The sequence below is a fragment of the Panthera pardus genome, unplaced genomic scaffold (genome assembly GCF_024362965.1).
Source record: "Panthera pardus isolate Hobbes unplaced genomic scaffold, ASM2436296v1 HiC_scaffold_8, whole genome shotgun sequence".
NCBI lineage: Eukaryota > Metazoa > Chordata > Mammalia > Carnivora > Felidae > Panthera > Panthera pardus.
The window spans coordinates 154,418,172-154,438,857 of record NW_026527013.1 but is presented as its reverse complement, the minus strand read 5'-3'; the positions used below and the strand labels follow the sequence as shown (position 1 = coordinate 154,438,857).

The 20,686-nt window shown below is 53.1% G+C and overlaps 1 protein-coding gene across 2 annotated transcripts; it reads right to left on the bottom strand.

Annotated features, from left to right (window-relative positions):
* Nucleotides 1-1,909: 1,909 nt before the first annotated feature.
* On the bottom strand, nucleotides 1,910-19,485 carry ADCK2 (aarF domain containing kinase 2). 2 transcript variants are annotated; one of them, XM_019452946.2, is made up of 8 exons: nucleotides 18,551-19,485; nucleotides 16,499-16,645; nucleotides 13,917-14,045; nucleotides 11,802-11,897; nucleotides 9,272-9,523; nucleotides 7,763-7,891; nucleotides 6,401-6,454; nucleotides 1,910-2,340 (listed from the first exon to the last, which is right to left on the bottom strand). In XM_019452946.2, the coding sequence occupies exons 1-8, from the start codon at nucleotides 19,481-19,483 to the stop codon at nucleotides 2,197-2,199; spliced, it is 1,884 nt and encodes a 627-aa protein (XP_019308491.2). In that variant the 5' UTR covers nucleotides 19,484-19,485; the 3' UTR covers nucleotides 1,910-2,196. The 2 variants fall into 2 exon arrangements, with proteins under 2 accessions (XP_019308491.2, XP_019308492.2); XM_019452947.2 differs by lacking the exons at nucleotides 1,910-2,340; nucleotides 6,401-6,454 and adding an exon at nucleotides 7,039-7,481.
* Between the last annotated feature and the right edge of the window lie 1,201 nt (nucleotides 19,486-20,686).

Below are 20,686 nucleotides of genomic sequence, written 5' to 3'. Positions count from 1 at the left end.
CTTTGAGACAGTCTGTGTTCATTTTCGGCTGCTGCTATAATGGCTCCTGAGGAACTGAGGCCCTCAGTCCAACAGCCCACGAGGAACTGAAGTGTGCCAACAGCCACGTGAATGAGCCTGGCATCGCACCCACCCCTGTGGAGACTCAAGATGCCCGCAGCCTGGGCAAAACCCTGAGCAGGGGACCTGGCTAGACTGCACCCAGATTTCTGACCTGCCACTGTGAGGTACTAAGTTTTGTTGTTTTTCAGCCACTAAGTTTGGGGTAGTTTGTATGCGATGTTAGATAACTAACACATGCCAATAGTTTGATTAAATCCATCGGCTTTAAGGCAAAGCTCAGTACTGCTGAGACAGGCTCAGGGCGGCACCCACCCTGCACTTGGACCCTCTCTCACCTCACAGCGTAGGTGTACGTGCACCGGACACAAGGGCTCTGTGTCTGGCTAGAGTGCCCGTGAGGAAGCTGAACAGTGCCACTGCCCACCCCAGCTATCTGGAGCCACCCCAACCCCTCACTGCCTGACTAGAGTGCCCTCCCCTCAAGACTTGATAAGTAAAGGGGTGCCTGGGCGGCTCAGTTGGTTAAGCGTCCAACTTTTTATTTGGGCTCAGGTCATGATCTCACAGTTCGTGGGTTCGAGCCCCGCGAGGGGCTCTGTGCTGACAGCATGGAGCCTGCTTGGGAATCTCAATCAATCTCTCTCTCTCTCTCTCTCTCTCTCTCTGCCCCTCCCCTGCTCACACACACTCTCTCTCAAAAATAAACATTAAAAAAAGACCTGATAAGTAAAATTGCTATCCATACCCCTCAAAAAAACTGCCCCAAATGATCCTATGTGCAACTAAACCTTCTTTGCTCCCTAAAAGACAAAGGGGAGGAACTTCATCCTTGAGAAGGAAAGAGTGGAAGAATCTAGTCCTGTGGTCAGACCAGAACTTCCAGAGAGTGGGAAGGCTTGACTTACTACTATCTAGAGCAGCAGTCTCCAAAACAAACAAGAGAATCCACTGTGATGTGGGAGAAAATACTATTTTTTATCAAAAAGAAAAGAAGAAGAAGAAGAAGAAGAAGAAGAAGAAGAAGAAGAAGAAGAAGAAAGAGAGAGAAAGAAAAGAAAGAAAGAAAGAGAAAGAAAGAAAGAAAGAAAGAAAGAAAGAAAGAAAGAAAGAAAGAAAGAAAAGAAGAAAAAGAAAGAAACTAAGTTTTACTGATATTGGCTCTACAAGCTGACCCTGGAACCCGCTTAGTCCAATGGGGGCCCACCCGTTTTGGGGAACTGACCGTGAGTGGGCCCAGGGCAGAAAGGCAGGCAGTGGCCTCCTTAATTCATTGCTGGAGAGTGTCACCGTGTGCTACTGCAGATGTCGGGCCCTGGTTTACAGGAAGTTCTCATTATGTTAGCTCTGTGTTAATATCAGCCAAAATTAACCCTGGACGAATGGGAAAGGGCCTGAACACTGCTCAGAGACTGCAGTATGAATGCTGATATGTGAGCACCGGGGAACTTTAAGAAAATGGCAGAGATGATTCCGTCCCTGTCCCTACTGTGGCAGCCATATTAATCACTTTACCTGGTCATAAAATTTAGCAGGTCACCAAAAAATATGAAAGATTATCAAGAAGATACTTTGAAGTACAGCAAAATTTGCCCAGAGCATATACCGTGCCTTCAGAGATCTGCTGGTGGCGGTAGAACCTGTGTAAAACTTCTAAATACGTTATGTGCGTGCAGGTATGTATGTAAATAGATTCAACTTTTCACTAGGAGGGTACCTAATCAAAAACATTTGGAAGCCATGGGTCTACAGGATTCTGTGACATTTTCTAACCTAAATATCAGAGCACTTGCAGGGCCTCCCTGATTGGGAAATGTACAGGGTTAAGAAGAAAAGAGAGAAACGAGAAAACAAAATAACTAAGTTTATTTGTCCTCCTCCGCGGAACATTTTCCCTGAAAGTCTCCCTGACACCGGGCCCATCTCCCACGCTGAACGGAGAGGAGTCTCCCCTCCCTTTCCTTCCCCAAATAACCCAAAGCTTTTCACACAGAAGCCTGAACCAGGTCAGAGTGCCAGACCTCGGCATGCCTTCCACGCGTACCAATTTGAAAATGTCCAAGCTGCCACAGGGGAGGCTGCCGGGGGTGGCCTTCAGTTCTGAGACGAAAGCCCGCTGCCTGCCGACGGCTGCGGTCAGCGGGAGGACGACGCTGGTCCTTTCAGAAGGAAGGGCTTCGCTGCCTCCAGGATGTCCAGTTTGGGGTCCAGGGAGCGGCCAAGCCCCTCCAACACCATGATGGCGAATACAATGGAGGCGAAGTTGCTCTCTAGCTTTACCTGAAACAGAAAAACTGGTTCTTGCCAAAGCCCACCGACAGAGAGAGAGGATCCCGGATAACCATGAGACCGTCCACTCCATGCCTGGGATTTCTACCACCTACCTACCACTCCTCTCCCGACCCCATCGTCTTCCCCACCATCATCCAGTCCCCCAACCTCCCCTCTACTAGAAATATTGACGGAAAATCTGGGGGATGAAGCACGTACTTCTCTAGGGGTGTGTGTGGATGAATGACTTAAAAATGATAAAATGACTATTTCACAGCTGCACGAGGGTCATCCTTCAAGAGCTGCAACGGCCTTTGTGAGACCGCGCAAGTGGCTTTGCTCATACAGCATGGCTGCCTCCCCTTTGGAGCCAGGGGAATAGTAGCAGCGATTTAAGTAAATTACTCAACTAGTCCGCAAACGTACTGTTCTCCACATGCTAGAGAAAGGAAGCTCAGGTGCAGGGTGGTTAAGTGATTTATTCCAGGCCGCTGCGTGAGGGAGAGTAGAGCCAGAATTGAAACCTGGAAGAGCAAGAATCTGCTTTTCGAGAGCACAGAAGGTCAGAAAATGGAAGGCTGACTCAGGGGGAAATACTCTCTGTTAAAAGTGAAACGTTATTGGGGCGCCCGGGGGGCTCAGTGGGTTAATCGTCCGACTCTTGATTTCGCTCAGGTCATGATCTCACGGTTCGGGAGTTCGAGCCTGTCAGGCTCTGCGCTGACAGTGTGGATTCTCTCCCTCACCCTCTGCCCCTCCCCCGCTGGCACACATGCTCTCTCTCTCTCTCTCAAAATAAATAAAACTTAAAAAAAAAAAGGTAAAGGGCATTTGTCTCAGTTAAGACCTGAGAAGTTGTCTGGGGGTCAGGTCGTGCTTCAGCACCACCAGAAATGTTTTCATTCTTAACTTAAGCTGAGGGGTGAGCTTGTGTTTGTTGTATTCTTTCTTCCACTGTTTCTGACAAATGTGTATGTTTTTTAACATTTATTTTTGAGAGAAAGAGAGAGAGACAGACAGAGACAGAGCACAAGCAGGGGAAGGCCAGAATGGGAAACAGAAACCGAAGGAGGCTCCAGGCTCTGAGCTGTCAGCAAAGAGCCCGACGCAGGGCTCGAACTCAGGAGCTGTGAGATCATGACCTGAGCCGAAGTCAGAGCTTAACCGACTGAGCCACCCAGGCTCCCCTCTGGCAAATATTTTATTAAAAAGTTAAGTGTCACTTGAATAGACATTTCTCCAAAGAAGATGTATAAATGGCCATCAAGCATATGAATAGATGCTGAACGTCACTAATCACTAGAGAAACGCAATCAGAACCACAAGGAGATACCACCTCACGCCCGGTAGGATGGGCACTAGCAAAAAGCCGGACTGGATCCTTTGTATATTGGTGACGGACAGGTAAAATCACGCATGGAAAAGCGGTACAGAGCTTCCTCAAAAACCAAAAAAAAAATACCATATGATATAGCAGTCCCACTTCTGGGTAAATATACAAAGAACTCGAAGCAGGACCTCAAAGAAATATTTGCACATCCATGTTCACTACAGAATTATTCATAACAGCCAAGAGGGGGAAGTAGCCCCAATATCCGTGGCTGGATGAATAAAGAAAATACGGTGTAGACATACAGTGGAATATTATTCAGTCTTACAGAAGGAGGAAACCCTGTCACGTGCTACAATATGGAGGAACCTCGAGGGCATGATGTGGAATGAAGCCAGTGACCAAAGGACAAATAGGGCGCGATTCCATTTATACGGGATATCTAGAGTCGTCAAAATCACAGAAACAGAAAGTAGGACGGTGGTTGCCAGGGGTTGCCAGGAGGGAGAAATTAACTGAGAGATGCCGATCAACGGATATAGCTTCCATTTCGCAAATTGAGAAAGTTCTAGAGATTTGTTAACAATGTGAATATGGTGGACGCTACTGAACTATGCACTGAAAATGGTTAGGGTTAGGGTGCCTGGGTGGCTCCGTCGGTTAAATGTCTGACTTCAGCTCAAGTCATGATCTCACGGTTCATGGGTTTGAGCCCCACATCGGGCTCTCTGCTCTCAGCACAGAGCCTGCTTCCCCCTCTCTCTCTCTGCCCCTCTCCTGCTCGAGCACACATGTGTGCGCTCTCTCTCTCTCAGAAGTAAATAAACATTAAAAAAAAAACTTTAAAAAATGGTTAGGATAAATGTATACATATATTTTACCTATAAACGTTTTTAAGCTTGTTAAAAAATTAAATGCCTGGTCAAGTGTCCAGAATGCGGTACTTGTACTAGGTACTCTGTCGGCTCTCCCATCCTGGGAACAGCAACGATAACAGCAAACACTTCAAGAGCTTTGAACCACTGTGTCCCACACTGTGTGTAAGGAAGGCTGTCTGTGGAGTTAGAGCACGGGGGACAGGAGGACAAAGCAGGAAGAGTCCGGGCTCTGAGGTCAGACGGCCGGCACCCGTGTCCTGGCATTACCACAGGCGCCGTGTGGCCGTGGGTTCGTGGCTGGGCCTCTTGGCACAGGTGCCTGCCTTGAGGATGTTGAGGGCTTTAAATGGGACAGTGACAACATGATATAGGGCGCACACAGGGAGCCCCTGCACACTACTGTGGTTACTCACGGCGGCCCTGGGGGCTGGGAGGCGCTCATTCAGGTCAGAGCTGGTGAGCCTGAGTCTTGGCCACCTGCTCTGCACTGTGTGCGACTGAACTCCCGGGAGCGGATGTTCAGTCCTGTTTCCCTCCAACCCAACTCCCTAGCGATGACTAAAGCTTTCCCCAACCCCGAGGCCGTATGGAAGCCTCCTGCAAAACAGAAAGTGTCAGAAGTTTTGGAAAGCATAAAGTTTTTTACCAAAACCCCACCAACAAAGCCAACTCTAGAGTCAAGAGACAGTTGCAGGGGGGCAGGGGGGAGGCTGTGCCACGCACAGTTGGTGGGACGTGGGGAGTCACTTAGTCCTTCCGTGCCCCGTCTCTTCATTCAGATAACACGATAGAGATCAGACCTGCCTGCGGGCATCGTCCTGAGATTTAACGAGAAGCTGGATGCGCAACGGACCCAGGTGGTAGGCGTCCTACACGAGCCAGCGGCACCTGTTATCTCATGAATCCATAGGGTACTTGGAGACCCCTGGTCTGTGAGTCTGTTTTGTCCCAAGCATGCCGCTACTGCACAGGAGTCATGGAGCAGCACAGAGAGCACAGGACTGAGAGACCTGGTTACGTGTCAAGTCCCGGCTCCACCACTGAGGCCCGAGAAAGAGAGCAGACCGGCCTCCCCCGCTGTGCCTTCTGTAGAGTGAAGGCGCCGGGCCAGACAACTTTAGGACTCTCAGCTCTGTGCTATGATCCCTGCCAAAGAGCTGCCTCCTCCACGTGGTGTTTTATTACCAGACTGCAGAGCCTCACGGGAAATGATGGGAAAGGCCATCTTCAGAGGAGAATCCTCCCTTCCCCACCCTCAACGCCTTGGCTGGCGGCTTCACTCTGAAGAGTGGCCCAAGACCACACTCCATCAGGAGCAGATAGAGCCGAGGCAAAGGCCAAGGTGAAGAACCATGAGGCCACTTCCCCCTAAGGGACTGGGGCAGGAGGCGAAGGCCAGGACAGCCCCACCGGGGCCTCTGAACCCACCAGGACAAGAGGCACCTCCTCGTGGGCCACCCTTGGCCCCGGGACTTTATGCCACACGGGAAAGAGGTTAAGTATGACTTACGTTAATACTAAGCATCACTAATGAGAACTGAGGATGGAAAAGGCATGAAAAGCCCGAGTGAGGCGGTTCTGGCATTTGTGAAGACAGCCGGGTATTCGTCTCTCCAGCTGGGTATCGCGGGTACTTGGGCCGCTCGACCGAGGGGTACTCAGAGTCACCGTGAGAGGGAAACGGCCCGCCACGCCCGCGTCAGCGAACACGAACAGCACTCGCCACACGAATGTCCGCCAGGACGAGATCGCACGGAGGGGAAGTACCTCCCTCCACCCTGCGGCCGCCCTCCGGCTTCCCCAGACGCCTGCCCTCCAGCCTGAGCAGCGCGTGGAGGCTCAGCTGCGCCTCGGGCCTCACCTTGTGAGTCATCAGTAACTTAAAGACATTCGACAGAAGGCTGGAAACTTGAAGCTGGAAAACAGAATAAAACGGACTGCGGAGTCCCCACAACCACTTCTGTACCTTCCAGGTCCCTGTCCCACCCCGTCCTACCACCCACCCCCGCCCCTGCCCACAGCCACAGCCACAGCCACACACGTGCACCCACCCAAACACACACACACACACACACACAGCCACACAACCACTAACATACAACCACATACACAACCACCCCCACACTACCCCCCCCACACAACCACATACACACAGCTACACACGCACACCCACCCAAACACACACACACACACACACAGCCACACACGCACACCCACCCAAACACACACACACAGCCACAACCACACAACCACCAACATACAACCACATACACATACACAACCACACACACACAACCACACACCCACACACGCACAGACACACACACACAGCCACACACGCGCACACACACACACACACACACAGCCACAACCACATACACACACACACAACTACACACACACACACACACACACAACTATACACACACCATAACCACACACACAAACTACACACACACCCACAACCACACACACACCCACCCCACCCCACCGACCCGCCCCCCGCAAACACACACACCAGACGTCGGGAAAGGGGCTCTCGGACAACTTCCAGAAAGGACCGCATACATACAAGCCCAGCTCCCATCGCACAACTGAGTTCCAAGCCCCCCGCCACGGTCTAGCCTGGGGGCCCGTGGATCCCATCCCTCTCGGCGCACAGAAATCTTAGGTGAATACACCACATGGCCAGTGCCAGTGTGCCAGCTCCTCGCTACAGGGGGCCACTCCTTGCTCTGACTTGCTCCTGCTAGTGTAGGCCATGAACTTGGCAAGAAAACGGGTTAGAACTGTGTATAAAACACCGAGTGGGCTTTGGTTCGGCTGTAAATAAAGGACACGAAGGTTAGGCATGTCCTCTGGCTGCTCCGGGGCCTTCGTCCTCCTTCCCTCCCCACTCAGCTGAGCTCCAGACACAGGCGAAGCTGCAGAAGGGCCACAACCTGGATGGGGGATGGGTGGGAGAGTGGCACTGTAAATGTCCCTGCCCCAGCAGCCACCAGGAGAACCTGGTCGAGGAGTCACTCTTGAGAGCCGGGCCTCCAGTGGGTCGCCCTGCACCCGGAAGACGTGGGCAGAGGAAACGTGCGCTCTCTATCTGCCTTAACGCTCAACCCCACTCAAGACTTCTCCCTGCGAACAGGTCTCCCTTCAACCTCTGCTCCATCCGTGGGCAAGGGCAGTAAACACCCCAAGGCCTCTGCCCCTCAAGTGGCCTGCTCACTTTTTCCAGGGTGATGGTGTTCTTCCTGGCCTGAGTCACCAGGGCGGCCATCTCGGCCTTGAACCGCTCCACGTCCCTGCACTCACTGGCCCGGGCGTGATGCAGGATGAGCTCAGCCACTCTCTGGCCCTGCAAGACGTGAAAGAAAGGAAACTCGGTAGAGTCAAGAGGCCATAAAACTGGACGCTCTGCCCAAACTGCTTTGTATTCTAGTTGCTTCCACCTCAGTTGTCTACCGTCCTGAGCTTTTCTAATTATACCCACTCCAAAATACCTGGTGACCAAACAAAGACTTTCAAAGCCTCTGTCGGTCGCTGGGAGCCCACAGGCTCCAGTGCAGTCAGGGCAAGGGGCTGTGTTCGCCTCCTTCACCTTCAACAGCCACACGGGGGACGGGGCAAAACCAGTGCCCTGCTGCTCGCGCTCCACGAGGCACTGCCGACCAATCAGCCCATCCCCCAGAGTCACCAGGACCTGCTGCTGGACCGGACCAGCCACACTCTCCTCGTGGGCTCTCTCCCCGCCCGAGGAGAATTCCCTCCTCACAGCCGACCTGACCTCTGCGCTCCAGCCTTCCGCCTCCTCTGCCCAGGGCGCCCTCTGACCAGAGAGCCTCCCGGTCTCCCCGAACACCCGAGCGGTCACTACAATGCCTTTCACCTCCCACAGAGCCACCCCAGGAGCCAAGCTCTGTCTCCCCCACCTGCGCAGGGGAACGTCCCCCCACCCTCCACCTGCCACTGCACCTCAGTGTTTAACCTTGGCCCAGGGGATGCTTTCATAAGGTCTCAGGCTCGAGCCTTTGGTTTGTCCCCTCAGAAGCCTCCTAAATAAGCAGAGCCTCCCCTGAATTTTGCCTTGTTTTTTAAACCAGCTCTCTCTTTGGCAGGGTCTTTTTTGCTAGAAAATTCCACATCATTGGCCAGAGGGTTTCTTCACGGTCACTCTTGATGTAGTACCTGAAGTTGACTCTGTGGAGGTTTTGCTGAATCCCTTTCTGTAAATAATCACTCTCAGCAACTGGAGCCCCTCCGAGCCACAGGGTTGGGGGTTAAAGACCACTCCAGATTCCAAGGTATCTCCCCACACTTGGAGAGTAAGTTCTCTAAGCTGCTGCTTCTCACCAGCCTGCCGTCTTGCAGCAAATGGCACAGGCCAGGCCAGCCGTTATTCAGACGAGAAGCCGGCGTTCCCAGTGCCCACCCACATGCCTGCTGAGGAGGGAAGAGAAACTACCAGTACGAAACAGCATTCGGGATGCTGTCCCAAACTGTGAGCTGCTTAGAACGGGCGTCACGCGTGGGCATCAGCGCATTCTGACCAAAGACCCGTTGGATAGCTTCGTTTCCTCTCCTCTCCTTCCCTCTCCCCGCTCCACTCCACTCCACCTGCGTCCATCAAGAGCACCCCCGGCCAAGGCAGGCATTAACAAGAGTGACAAGGGAAACCCCACGGTTTCCAAGAGCCTAAAAGATCATCTCCGATTCCCGCCGGCCCAGTGGGTCTCACCTGGCCCATCGCCACAGCCATGAAAACTGCCCGGAAGTTGCTCAGGTCGGCATCCTGCAGCTCGGCCACGATGCCGGCATCCAGCAGCACCAGGCGCAGCGGGCATGGGGCAGGTGTCATGGCCATCACCAGCGTATCGCAGACATCCACCTGCTGCAGCCGTGCCTCTTGACTCTTGGAAAGACCGTCGGCGCCCTGGACCAGGATGTTCCCAGGGTGGAGGTCTGCATGGACAAAGTTGTCCACAAATATCTGGAAGGAGATCAGTGCCATTCAAGGCTGAGTCACCACCCCATCACCACCAGACCACACGTGAAAAAGCTTCCGGGACAGGGGTGGGGGCTGCCTGGGTGGCTCAAGCGGGTAAGTGTCCGACTCTGGGTTTCAGCTCAGGTCATGATCTCAGGGTTCACGGTTTGTAAGTTCGAGCCCCACATCGATTGAGTACAATGGCAAAGAGGTGTACATTTTATAAAGCCTCGTGGCTTCTGTTCTCACTTCAGAATCTGTACTGCCGAAGGCCAGGTTGACATTTTTAAGAGAAAAGTTATTTTCAAAGTAAAGAACATTAAAAAAGATTAGAAGGGAACATGAAAAATCAAAGGCCAAACTGCATTTCAAAGGACTTATTTTTATACTGTAGTTTGAGCAATTGATATTCTAATCACGAATTATCTACTCATTGTTTAAAGGTTCCCCCAAATTCTATATTCTTAAAATTCGTGGAACCACCTTTTTAGAAAAACATTTCATTAATCAGACATCCCCTCCATTCCCTCCATCCGTCCACACGGTAGAGTCTAACCATGATACCAACAACCCACACGGGCACACAGCATCGGGTGGGTGGGGAGAAGTGGCTTCGAACCCACTAAGCAGGAAAGAAAGCCCCAGGACGATGCCAGACAGGAAGTCAGGTGTGACTTGGTGGGACAGGATCTGCCTCCTATGAAAGCTCATCTCTGTGGTCAGAAACCACCAGCAATCCTTCCAAAGGGGAAGAAGAGCCTCAGAGGCTCTCAGGGACACCCTCCTACTTCCTACTGGCTGCAGACCCAGGCCAGAGGCCCTCCTGGGCCAGGTTCTGGCTGTGAAGGAGGTAAGAGAGCCCGCTGCCCTGGTGAAAATCCTGGAACTAGAGAAGCCAGGGCTAGCACACCCGCAGGATGTGGTTTCCAGAGGCTGGCTGACCCCTGACCCCGGGCTGAACCTCCTGGCACCTTGCTGTCCCCTTGGCCCCCCAGCTTTCACCCCCATCCTTGATTCTGCAAGCTGGAACCCATCATGATCGCCCCAATTCTGCGTGCTATTTCCTGCTGCCTTCCCCCCTGGCTGCCCCCACCGCACCCTCCCCTCTGGCCCAAGGTGCCCCTTGGAGCCCTGTTGCTGGGGACAAAGTCCTCTCCCCACTGAACTCCCACTGCACCGACTGAGAGAACACCCAGCTCTCCCCAGACAATCCGGCTTCTCTGGGAGTAGCTGGTGGTAGGGGGGGTGGGGGGGGGTGCTGCTGACTTTCCACCAGAGGCCAGAGGTGGAGTCGAGGCCTGCTCCGAGCTCCTCTTCTCACCCCTGCCCTTCTCTGGCCACTGGCCTCGGCCCCCACAGCTCCATGCCAGTCACGCAGGTTCTTTCTTCCCACTGTGCCGACACACCTGGTTCCTTCTTACCCGTATTCCACATGCTGCAGACCTGGGCTCATATCCTCTCTCTTGCCTACAACATGCCATCCATCCCTCAGCCACTCCCTTCTGTGCCAACTGCCAGGGAGAGTCCAGACCCTGGATAACCTCAGTACCCACTTTCTTTACTCCTACACGTGAGCTGCTATCAATCCCAGTTGCTGCTGTTAGTACTAATGATGACACGGAAGCTAACACTGCTTAGGGCTCACTATGTCCTTTTACGGGCATCAGCTCATTTACATCATCAGGCTGAGCCCTCATAGGTGACACCTAGACTTCCTCTACATCTCAGCTCAGACGGCATCGCTTTCTGAATGAATCCTGAGGCTAGGATGGGCCCCACCTAAATGACCCTCTTGTGCCTGTGTATCATTTACTCATCTGTGGCCTGTCTTCCCAATGAGTGACAGTCCCATGAACGTTGTGATCATATCGGTTTCGCTCACTACTGTAAAGTCAGCACTCAATTTAGTTTATTGAGCACAGAGAGGGTGCTCCATAAACACTGCTGAATGAATGAAGTACCATTTAACATACGGTATCTTCCGCTGTTTGCCTAAACTGTAGGCAACTTGGGCAGAGCCTGGGTCTTGCTCCCCACTCTTCCCACCGCACCCTGCATGGTGACCAAGCACATGCCACCAAGAAAGCGCTTAACAGAAAGATGTAGAATGAACGTTCGTGGTGGGTGGCTCAGCTCTTCCTAGAGCAGATTTTCAAGATGGCGGCTTGCTGCTTTCCTCATCTTCCCGCCCATGGGAGCCGACCAGTGTCTCCACCATCTTCCCACGTGAGATTTGACCACATGCTGGGCTGGGGCACCCTCTCCATGCCCATGAACTCACCATCTTCAGAAGCATGTTGATCCCCAGACGTGCAATCTTCTTCTTCAAGTCTACAGGAATCCCCGCCTGCTGGTAACTGGACACAGGCACACTTTCCTGGAAGAAAGGTCAAGGAAGAGACAGCTTTACCCTGAAAAGCCCGCTGAACACCCCACGTATTCCTCATCCCCACGTGACACATGGGCACTGCCTTCCCATCCCTACTCTTCTCAAGAGTTTTTCCTTCCTTAGAATCCCTATGAATCTGTCACCCACAAGTTAATTTTAATCTACTTACTTATCCCTTCTAAAACACTTCTCAAAGGAAAACAAGTCCCATTTTACAGAGGAAACCCACAACTCTGCCCCCCACAGGTAAGAGATGCTGTAAGATGGTGGGAGAAGACAGGAACAGACCCCAGGAGAACTAGATTCTGATCAAGAGTCAGTCAACAGGGACGTGAATGAGCTCTATGGCCTTGGGCAGGGAAACGGAAAGGACGATGAAAGGGCAGAGACAAGAAAGAGCTAGTAAATAAACAGTTCACACAGGTTAGTTATTTAATTGTCAAAGCAGCCCGCTAAGACAGATCTTGTTATTCCTCAGGAGCAAATAAAAGAACTAAAGCCCAGAGAGTTTAAATAACTTACTCAAGATCACACAGCTAGTAACACCGGGTCATTCGTGTCACTTCCCTGGATCTCACCTTACTATCTTTACAAAGGAGGCTGAACCAGGCAACAGCTAAGGGCAATGATGTGACACAAACATTTGCTGAACACTTTCTCTGTGTAAACTCTGCTGAAGGCATCTTGTATTCAATGTGTCACTGTGTCCTGGAACAACCCTATGAGGCAGGGGCAGGTGCCTGCTGTTATACACCAAGAAACTGAAGTCACCAGCAAATAAAATGGAAAGCAGTTTTTCCGACAGAACGGAAGAAGGTATTTGCAAACGACATATCAGATAAAGGGTTAGTATCCAAAATCTATAAAAAAACAAATAATCCAGTGAAGAAATGGGCAAAAGACATGAATAGACACTTCTCCAAAGAAGACATCCAGATGGCCAACCGACACGTGAAAAAATGCTCAACATCACTCATCGTCAGGGAGAGACAAACCAGAACCACAATGAGATACCACCTCACACCTGTCAGAATGGCCAACATTAACAACTCAGGCAACGACAGATGTTGGTGAGGATGCAGAGAGAGACAGGATCTCTTTTGCACTGCTGGTGGGAATGCAAACTGGTGCAGCCCCTCTGGAAACAGCATGGAGGTTCCTCAAAAAATTAAAAATAGAACTACCCTATGACCCAGCAACTGCACTACTAGGTATTTATCCAAGGGATACAGGTATGCCGTTTCGAAGGGACACACGTACCCCAATGTTTATAGCAGCACTATCAACAATAGCAAAGTATGGAAAGAACCCAAATGTCCATCAATGGATGAATGGATAAAGAAGATGTGGTATATATACACGATGGAGTATTACTCAGCAATCAAATCAGTTGCCATTTGCAACTACGTGGATGAAACTAGAGGGTATTATATACTAAGCAAAATTAGTCAGAGAAAGACAAAAATTATACGACTTCACTCATATGAGGACTTTAAGAGACAAAACAGATGAACATAAGGGAAGGGAACATAAGGGAAGGGAAGCAAAAATAGTATAAAAACAGGGAGGGGGACAAAACATGAGACTCTTAAATATGGAGAACAAACAGAGGGTTTACTAGAGAGGTCTGTAGGAGGGGGCAATGGGCTAAGTGGGTAAGGGGCGTTAAGGAATCTACTCCTGAAATCATTGTTGCACTATATGCTAATTTGGATGTAAATTTTAAAAATAAATTAAATTTAAAAAAATAAAATAAAATAATAAAGTAAAATAAAATCTCTGTCAATTTGACATATGAAGAAAAAAAAAAAAAAAGAAAGCAGATTTTCAAGTCCAGAAAGTCTGAAGCCACGCCCAGGCTCCCAGCCACCCCGCTACACGACCTCCCTGCCTCATGCCATATCTGAGTTGCCCTCAGTTTCTCTTGGCTTTTGCCTTTTCAGACTGAACAGCGGAGATGGCCCAGCTGTGAGTGGAAGGCACAGCCTGGGAAGCGCTCACTCTTACTTCATAAGTTTCCACCAAGACGTCCCTGGTGACAAAGGGACGCAGAGGGGTGGGGAATCTGACAGAATTCACATTCAGGAAGTTGCACTGGAAGTGTTCTAGGTTCCGAGCTTCGTAACGCAGGTCGATCTAGAGGGAAGTGGAGAGAAAAGATGAGGGGTAACCTGGTCCCAGGGAGAGCAGTATCTGGATGGCCAGCAAGCTAGTGAGTCACCACGTGCAGCGGCCTTCTGCACCTGCCTTCTTGCAGAACTCCTCAGGAGACAAGGGAGGGCGGTTTTGGCTGCGGGAACTCCTGGGAGCCACAGCTGCAGACCCCCTCGCCGCACTTGGACTCCACTGCCTCCCCGCTATTCCCTCTCTGCCCACCCCGCGTGGCTCCAGGCCACGGAGCCCTTGCCCACGTCCCAGGGCTTTCTCTCCCGTGCTCTCCGGTGGCCCTCTGGCCTCCACCAGCCCTAGACCTGTCCCCCTCTTGAGGTCCACCTCCATCAGGGGCCGGCGCTGCCCTCTGCCCACCGCGCTGACGCAGCTCCCTCCGCTCGGCAAGCCGTTCCCTTGCCACTCAAGGGACCGCTCCCATCTCTCCAGGCACCTGCTACCGGTGCCCTTGATGACCCTGTTCCTCCTGAACAGTTCTCTTGGCACCCACCCTTCCCTCCCCCGGTCCTCCCCCTGCCTCCAACCGCTCCGTCTAGGTCTGGTCTCCTGGCCACTCCTCCCCTGTGTGCCCCCACGCGCGGTCTCAGCTGCTGACCTCCACCAGCCTCCACTCTCCCTCTCCATCCCCTCACGTCCTCAGCCAGCACCTCCTCACGACAGAACCGTGGTCTCCCGTCCAGACCCCGCTACCAACTCCACACTTCTTTTCCTAGAAGCCCACACTCCGTGTCTTGAATGGAGTCCACCCTTGAACACCCTTGAACTCCACATCTCAACGGAATTTACTCCCCCCGCCCCCCATGCAGCCAGTCACCTGGGAGTCACTGCAGATTACCCCTCTCTTGTCCTCCACACTATTTGTGACTCCAGGCCACCAAGGCTGCAGCCACACCTCTCTCGGATCCACTCCCCCGTTTCCCCCTCACTACAGCTCCCAGGGTGACTCCCAGCCAAAAGAGGCACTGGGCTCCTTGACCCCCATCTTCCCTCTCTCTAATCCATCTGCTGGTGCCCCCTACCACCTGTAGGACGAAGCCTAAATTCTTTAGGATGACATCCAAGGTGGCTCACTGTCTGGCCCCCACTGCTCTCTTGAGCTCCATCTCTTTGTGCCTCCCGCTTCCTCCACCTCCCAGAACTCTAGCTTCAGCCAGTCTATACGGTGCTGAACATCCTGGCCTGCCTCATGCTCCCCATCCCCTTCGCCTTCCTTAGTCCCTCTGATGGGAATGTTCTTCCCCCATTTGGTCCAACCGTAAACACCACTTACCTTTCAAGACTCAGCTGGAGTCTGGGGAGCCTGACCCTCAGGACAGAATGACCACTTCCCCTCTCGGGCCCCAGCTCTACCCACGTGAACCTGGAGAGACTCCTACTATAACCGGGATCGTGCTCTTTTTGCAGGTATTTATGGGCCAGTCCCCTTCTGCGTACTATATATTCCTTATGGACGAGAAAATCTCCCCCATCACCCCATGGTGTCTATCGGACTTGGAGGAGGGGTGGTAGGAATGACAGTGATGCAGAGCTGGTTGCTGGAATAGAAGCTATTTCCTCTATTTTAATTTTCTTTTATCATGGAAACTACCTTGCCCGCAGCATAAAGCAAAGCTTTCTAAACATTCAAATGCATCCCCGACCGGGACTTAAAACCTTCCATCAGAGGACAGAAATGAAGACTGAGCACCTTGCTTTTGAAAGACGGCCAGTTTCTGCACTCTCCAACAGGGAGCCAGTGCACTTGCCTACTTGAAGCCCCGGCTGCCCCCAAAACATGTTCACCAAGTCCGGCTACTTAAACAAGTATCCCAAGGGTCCTGGACAGGGAGCAGGTCCTTGTCTACTCAAAAACCCTGGAAACGAAACAAAGCAAAGGCACAGTGTGTGACTTCACTAATTCTTCTCACCCTGGACATCAGCCATCGATTGTGGCACAGGTAACACAGATGACACAGGTAACACCAGGATCCTGGTACTTTCCTCCCAGGCGCTAAGGAAGATGGTGTTTCCCAGGCACCTTGCAGTGACATTGGGCCCGTGCGATTAAAGCTCTGACCTGTAGACTAAGAAGGCCACAGTGGCCTCTCTCTCCACTCCACACGGACCCTAGATGACCCAGGTTGAAGATGGCAGCACCAAACTTGGGAGGAAATTGGGTCCCTGGATAACCATGAAGTAGAGTCCCCTCTCCCTCCTTCGGCTCATCTGCATGGCACTTTGATACAAGAAATAACCTCGCTGCACTTGGCCTCTGAGATTGGGGTATTCTTGGTTATGTCAGTTAGCAGTACCTACCCCGACTACTACACCACACGAGCCACGACATTCTAGGAAATCACGCATTCGTTCAGCATTTACGAAACGGCCAACGGCAAGAACTATGTTAGATGCTATTTACAACCGAGGGAAGGAGGCTTCACCTGATGGACCATGAGCTTCTCAAATTCCTCCACAATCTCCGGCAAGCTCAGCCACTTGACTCCTGGCAAAAGCGCGAGGACTCGGCTGCCCGTCTTCATCAGCAGCAGGTCCATCTGTACCTGAGACAGCAAGCCAGGGTGCAACACCTGCCAGGAAGACAGACAGAAGAGGGATCAGGAGGGCACATTCACCCAGACAGGGCTGGGTCCCACCATCAAAGGAGAGCCAAGCCCGATGCTCATCAGAGCAAAACCGGATGGGGTCCCGACACCCGGGATGCTCCTGCCGCCCTCACTCCCATGTGCCTTCGATAAGGAGATGCTCAGGGCAACTCCTCTGTGCTGCACTTGGCTTTGCTGGGAAGAAGAGATGGGCTTTTCCTTCCAAATACATTAAGGTTAGGTCAGTGGCTCCCAAACATTAGCATGCATAAAAGTCACCTTGGGGTGCCTCGTGACAACAAAGACTGCTGGGCCTCCTCCAAGACCTAGTGAATCACCTACCCTGGGGATGGGACCAGAGATCTGCATTTTACTGAGCCAGCGCACCAGGTAAATGAGTCAGGTAGTCCAAAGCCTGAGTCGGATAAGGATCTAGAGTCACAGAACTCCAGCAAGGATGCACCACGGTGGGACGGGAAGAGTCTGCTTTCAAATGCCTGTTTATTCATTCTGCAACTCTTGCCCAGTCCGAAACTGGGCACGTACTCAACCTCTCAGCCTCCTGTTCCACTTTTTAAAGTTTTCTGGCTTTTCTTCCGTTTTCTTTTTAGAGAGAGAGAACACATCCAAGTTGGGGAGAGGGGCAGAGGGACAGAGAGAGAATCTCAAGCAGACTCCATGCTCAGTGTGGAGCCTGATGCAGGGCTCGATCCCACAACCCTGGGATCATGGACTGAACCAAAACCAAGAGTCGGACACTCAACCTACTGAGCCACCCAGGTGCCCCTGTTCCACTTTTGAAAACATGAAGATAACAGTCCCTACCCCCACTTCAAGTCCTTTCCGGAATAAAATGGGAATATAAATAAATAGAAATTAAAGAAATGCCTACTTCAGAGGCACCAAGAACAGATTAAATCATGCATCTAACATGCAGAACATAACATCTGTTCTTTAAGAACAGATTAAATCATGCAGGCACCCACTCCTTGCCTTCCACAGAGCAGAGGATACTTTGGTCCAGTGTTCCCCAAACATGCCTACTCATGAGAATCACTTGCAGCCTTTATAAAAAGACAGGCCTCAGCTTCCTCTCTTGGAAAGTGTGATTCAGTAGGTGTGAACTGAGGAACGCTTGGGAGGGTTTTTTCCAAGGAGGTGTAAGAGAGCATCAGACCCCTGCTACCTGGGTCGGCCAGACCCCCGGGGTCATGCTGAAAAGGAATGGAAAAGTGTGGAGACTAAAAATTGATGGAGCCCAGGCAGGGGTGACTAGAAACGAAGAGGGGTGCCTGGGTGGCTCAGTCGGTTGAGCATCTGACTTCGGCTCAGGTCATGATCCTGCGCTTCATGGGTTCGAGACCCACGTCGGGCTCTGTGCTGATGGCTCAGAGCCTGGAGCCTGCTTCGGATTCCGTGTCTCCCGCTCTCTCTGCCCCTCCCCCACTCTGTCTGTCTCCCAAAAGTAAATAAACATGTAAAAAAAAATTTTTTTTAATAAAAAAAAAGAAATGAAGAGACAAGGGAGCCACTTCTGTAAAAATGAAGACTGCCATCTTGGGCTCACCACATGGTATCTAACCTAGACTGTCTGTGACTTACCCTGACCCCAGAGTAGTGGGTCCATTGGGTGGTTCCTCTAGCCACAGAGGCAGCGGACCCCAAACCCTCTTCGTTTGCCTTTACTGGACTAGTCACACAACCACTCCCTAGAACCAAGAAATAACAGCTTGCAAAGCATAGGCAGTCAGATAAAGGTCAAGCTAACAGAAATCAGTGGAAGGTAATGTGGGGTGATTTGCAAATGGGGGTTTCTGATCGGGGACAGCTCTGTGGGGTCGGTGAGATTTTAGAGACAGGAGGGACAGGTGACAACATCAGAGCACTTACTTTCACTGCCACAGGGATGAGGTGATCTGGCTCAGACTGGTGGGCAGGTGCTGAAGACTGAGACAGGACTGCATTTGATCCATCCGGGTCAGCTTTAGGGAGGAGCAGCCTTTCTAGAAATGACTGGTCGGCAAGACTTCCTTGAAACTTCCACCCCTTTCCCAGGGGTCCAAAGAGCTCTCCCAGCCTCCCGACTGCCCCAGCTTCTGAAGAAGGCTGCAGACTGGAGGCCTCGGCAAGTCTCTGGATGCTGACATTCTCCAGGAAGGCGGGATTTGCACGTGCTTTGTACACTTGGGCCACACAGCCTGAACCCACAGGTTCCTTCTTCTCAAAGCAGAGGACCCTTCCCCAGTCTTCCCCAAATGCCTGCCGCAGGAAGTGCTCAGTGTGAGTCCAAGGGTGGGGGGTCACCTGGACATGCAGCTTGGAGAACTGGGCACAGAAAGCCTCCGAGAAGAGATCCCGCCGGGTACTGGCCCACTGGCCCAGTTTGATGTATGTTGGGCCCGAGGTCTCCGTGGCTTTCAGAAGCAGATAGAGCCAGAGGCTGGAGATGCTGGGTGCCAGGTAGGTGAGGGGGTAGAAGAGAAGGAGGGGGAAGAATTTCATCAAGAGAGCCCCAGCCCGGAGCCAGATACGGAGGTGCAGAAGGAGGCATCCTAGCGGCCCCTCTTGGGAGACTCTCTGGGGTGGCCCATTTTCAGCTAGGTCACTCCAGCTGGCTCTTTGCTGGCACACGCTCTCAGGGCCCCCCTCACCAACGTCTCCATAGGCTGAGATAAGTTTGGGGAAAGTGCCAAGCAGAAGCCAACAGAGTCTGGCATTACGAGAGCACCCAGATGATCTTAGAAGGCCGAGTTCCTGTCTGAGCTCAAAACCTCTTAGGTACGACAAGCAGACCCTAACAGAAAAACGCCAGGGGGTCACCATCCTCTCCCAGAGGTCAGGTCCCCCGCCTAGGTTGCCCGCCCTCGACTTAAAGGGCACCCATCTATGTTCACGCTCTGGGCAAGGCTGACATGAGTCCAGGCCACAGCTGAGTATCCCACTTAAAAGTGGGGCAGCAGCGAGATGCGGCGACGCTCAGAGCCCGCGTGCTAACTACGCGAGTGCAAGCGGTGCTCAGTCTGGCTCCCGGTCCTGCCCTGCAGGGAGCGCCCCCTAGGCCTCGCAGCCCGGCCCCTCCGTCCCGGCTCCACCCCGAGCTCCCTCCCGGTACCTCGCCTAGATCTAAGGTCCGAGGCCGCCTGCGCCTTCGGGGGCTTTCAGAACTGCACCGACTGCGAGGGCCGGAGGGGCCGAGCCAGACGCCAGGCCAGGCCCAGAGCGGGGACGCGACCTGCGGCGAGGTGGCCGCGCAGGCGGTGCCACCCCACTCCAGGTCGCTGGCCGGGCACCCGCGGAGGGCCACAGCGAGGAGGGGCTGGGTGGAGGTGCGGGTGAGGGTCGTGGCGCAGAGCGCGGGTGCTGAGAGCCAGGAGGGAGGGGTGCGGGGAAGGCAGGAAGGTACACCCGGGTCAAGGGATTGAAAGCCGGGGCGGTGGGCAGTACGGACCGCCGAAGACCCAGACCCCGGGTACCAGGGTGGGAAGGAGCCTGGGGCCGGGAGGTGGCGGGTGGGGGCTGGGAGGGGCGGGTGCAGAGACCCAACGTTGAGGGCCTGAGGATCCGGACGCCGACAGCGGGAAGGGTGTGCGGAGGGCCGGCGATCGGGTTGGAGAAAAAGGGGGAGAGGGGCGAGGAGAGCGGGAGTCAGGCGGCCGGGGTCCGGGAGCCCAGAGCGGAAAGGGCGTGCGGGGGACAGGGGATCCCGGTGCCGAGGAACCCGCCGCCGAGAGCCCGGGACCGCGTGCGGAGGGCCGAGGATCCGGCGCAGAGGACGTGCCGCCCGCGTCTTCCGGGAGCGCCCGGCGCGCCCGCTCGGGCACCTCCCCTTAAAGCGGAAGCGGCGCGGACGCGGCGGAGGCTCGTCCCCGCCCTCCGCTCCAGGACTGCATAAATCGATTTCGCGCAAAACTCGAAGGGCCCTTCACGCCCTCCCCTTCTGCCCGTGCTCTGGGTCTCCATGGACATCTTTGCAGCCTTCCTTACAGAAATCGTGGAAACGCGCAGTGAACTGAAAGCCCGGTCTGC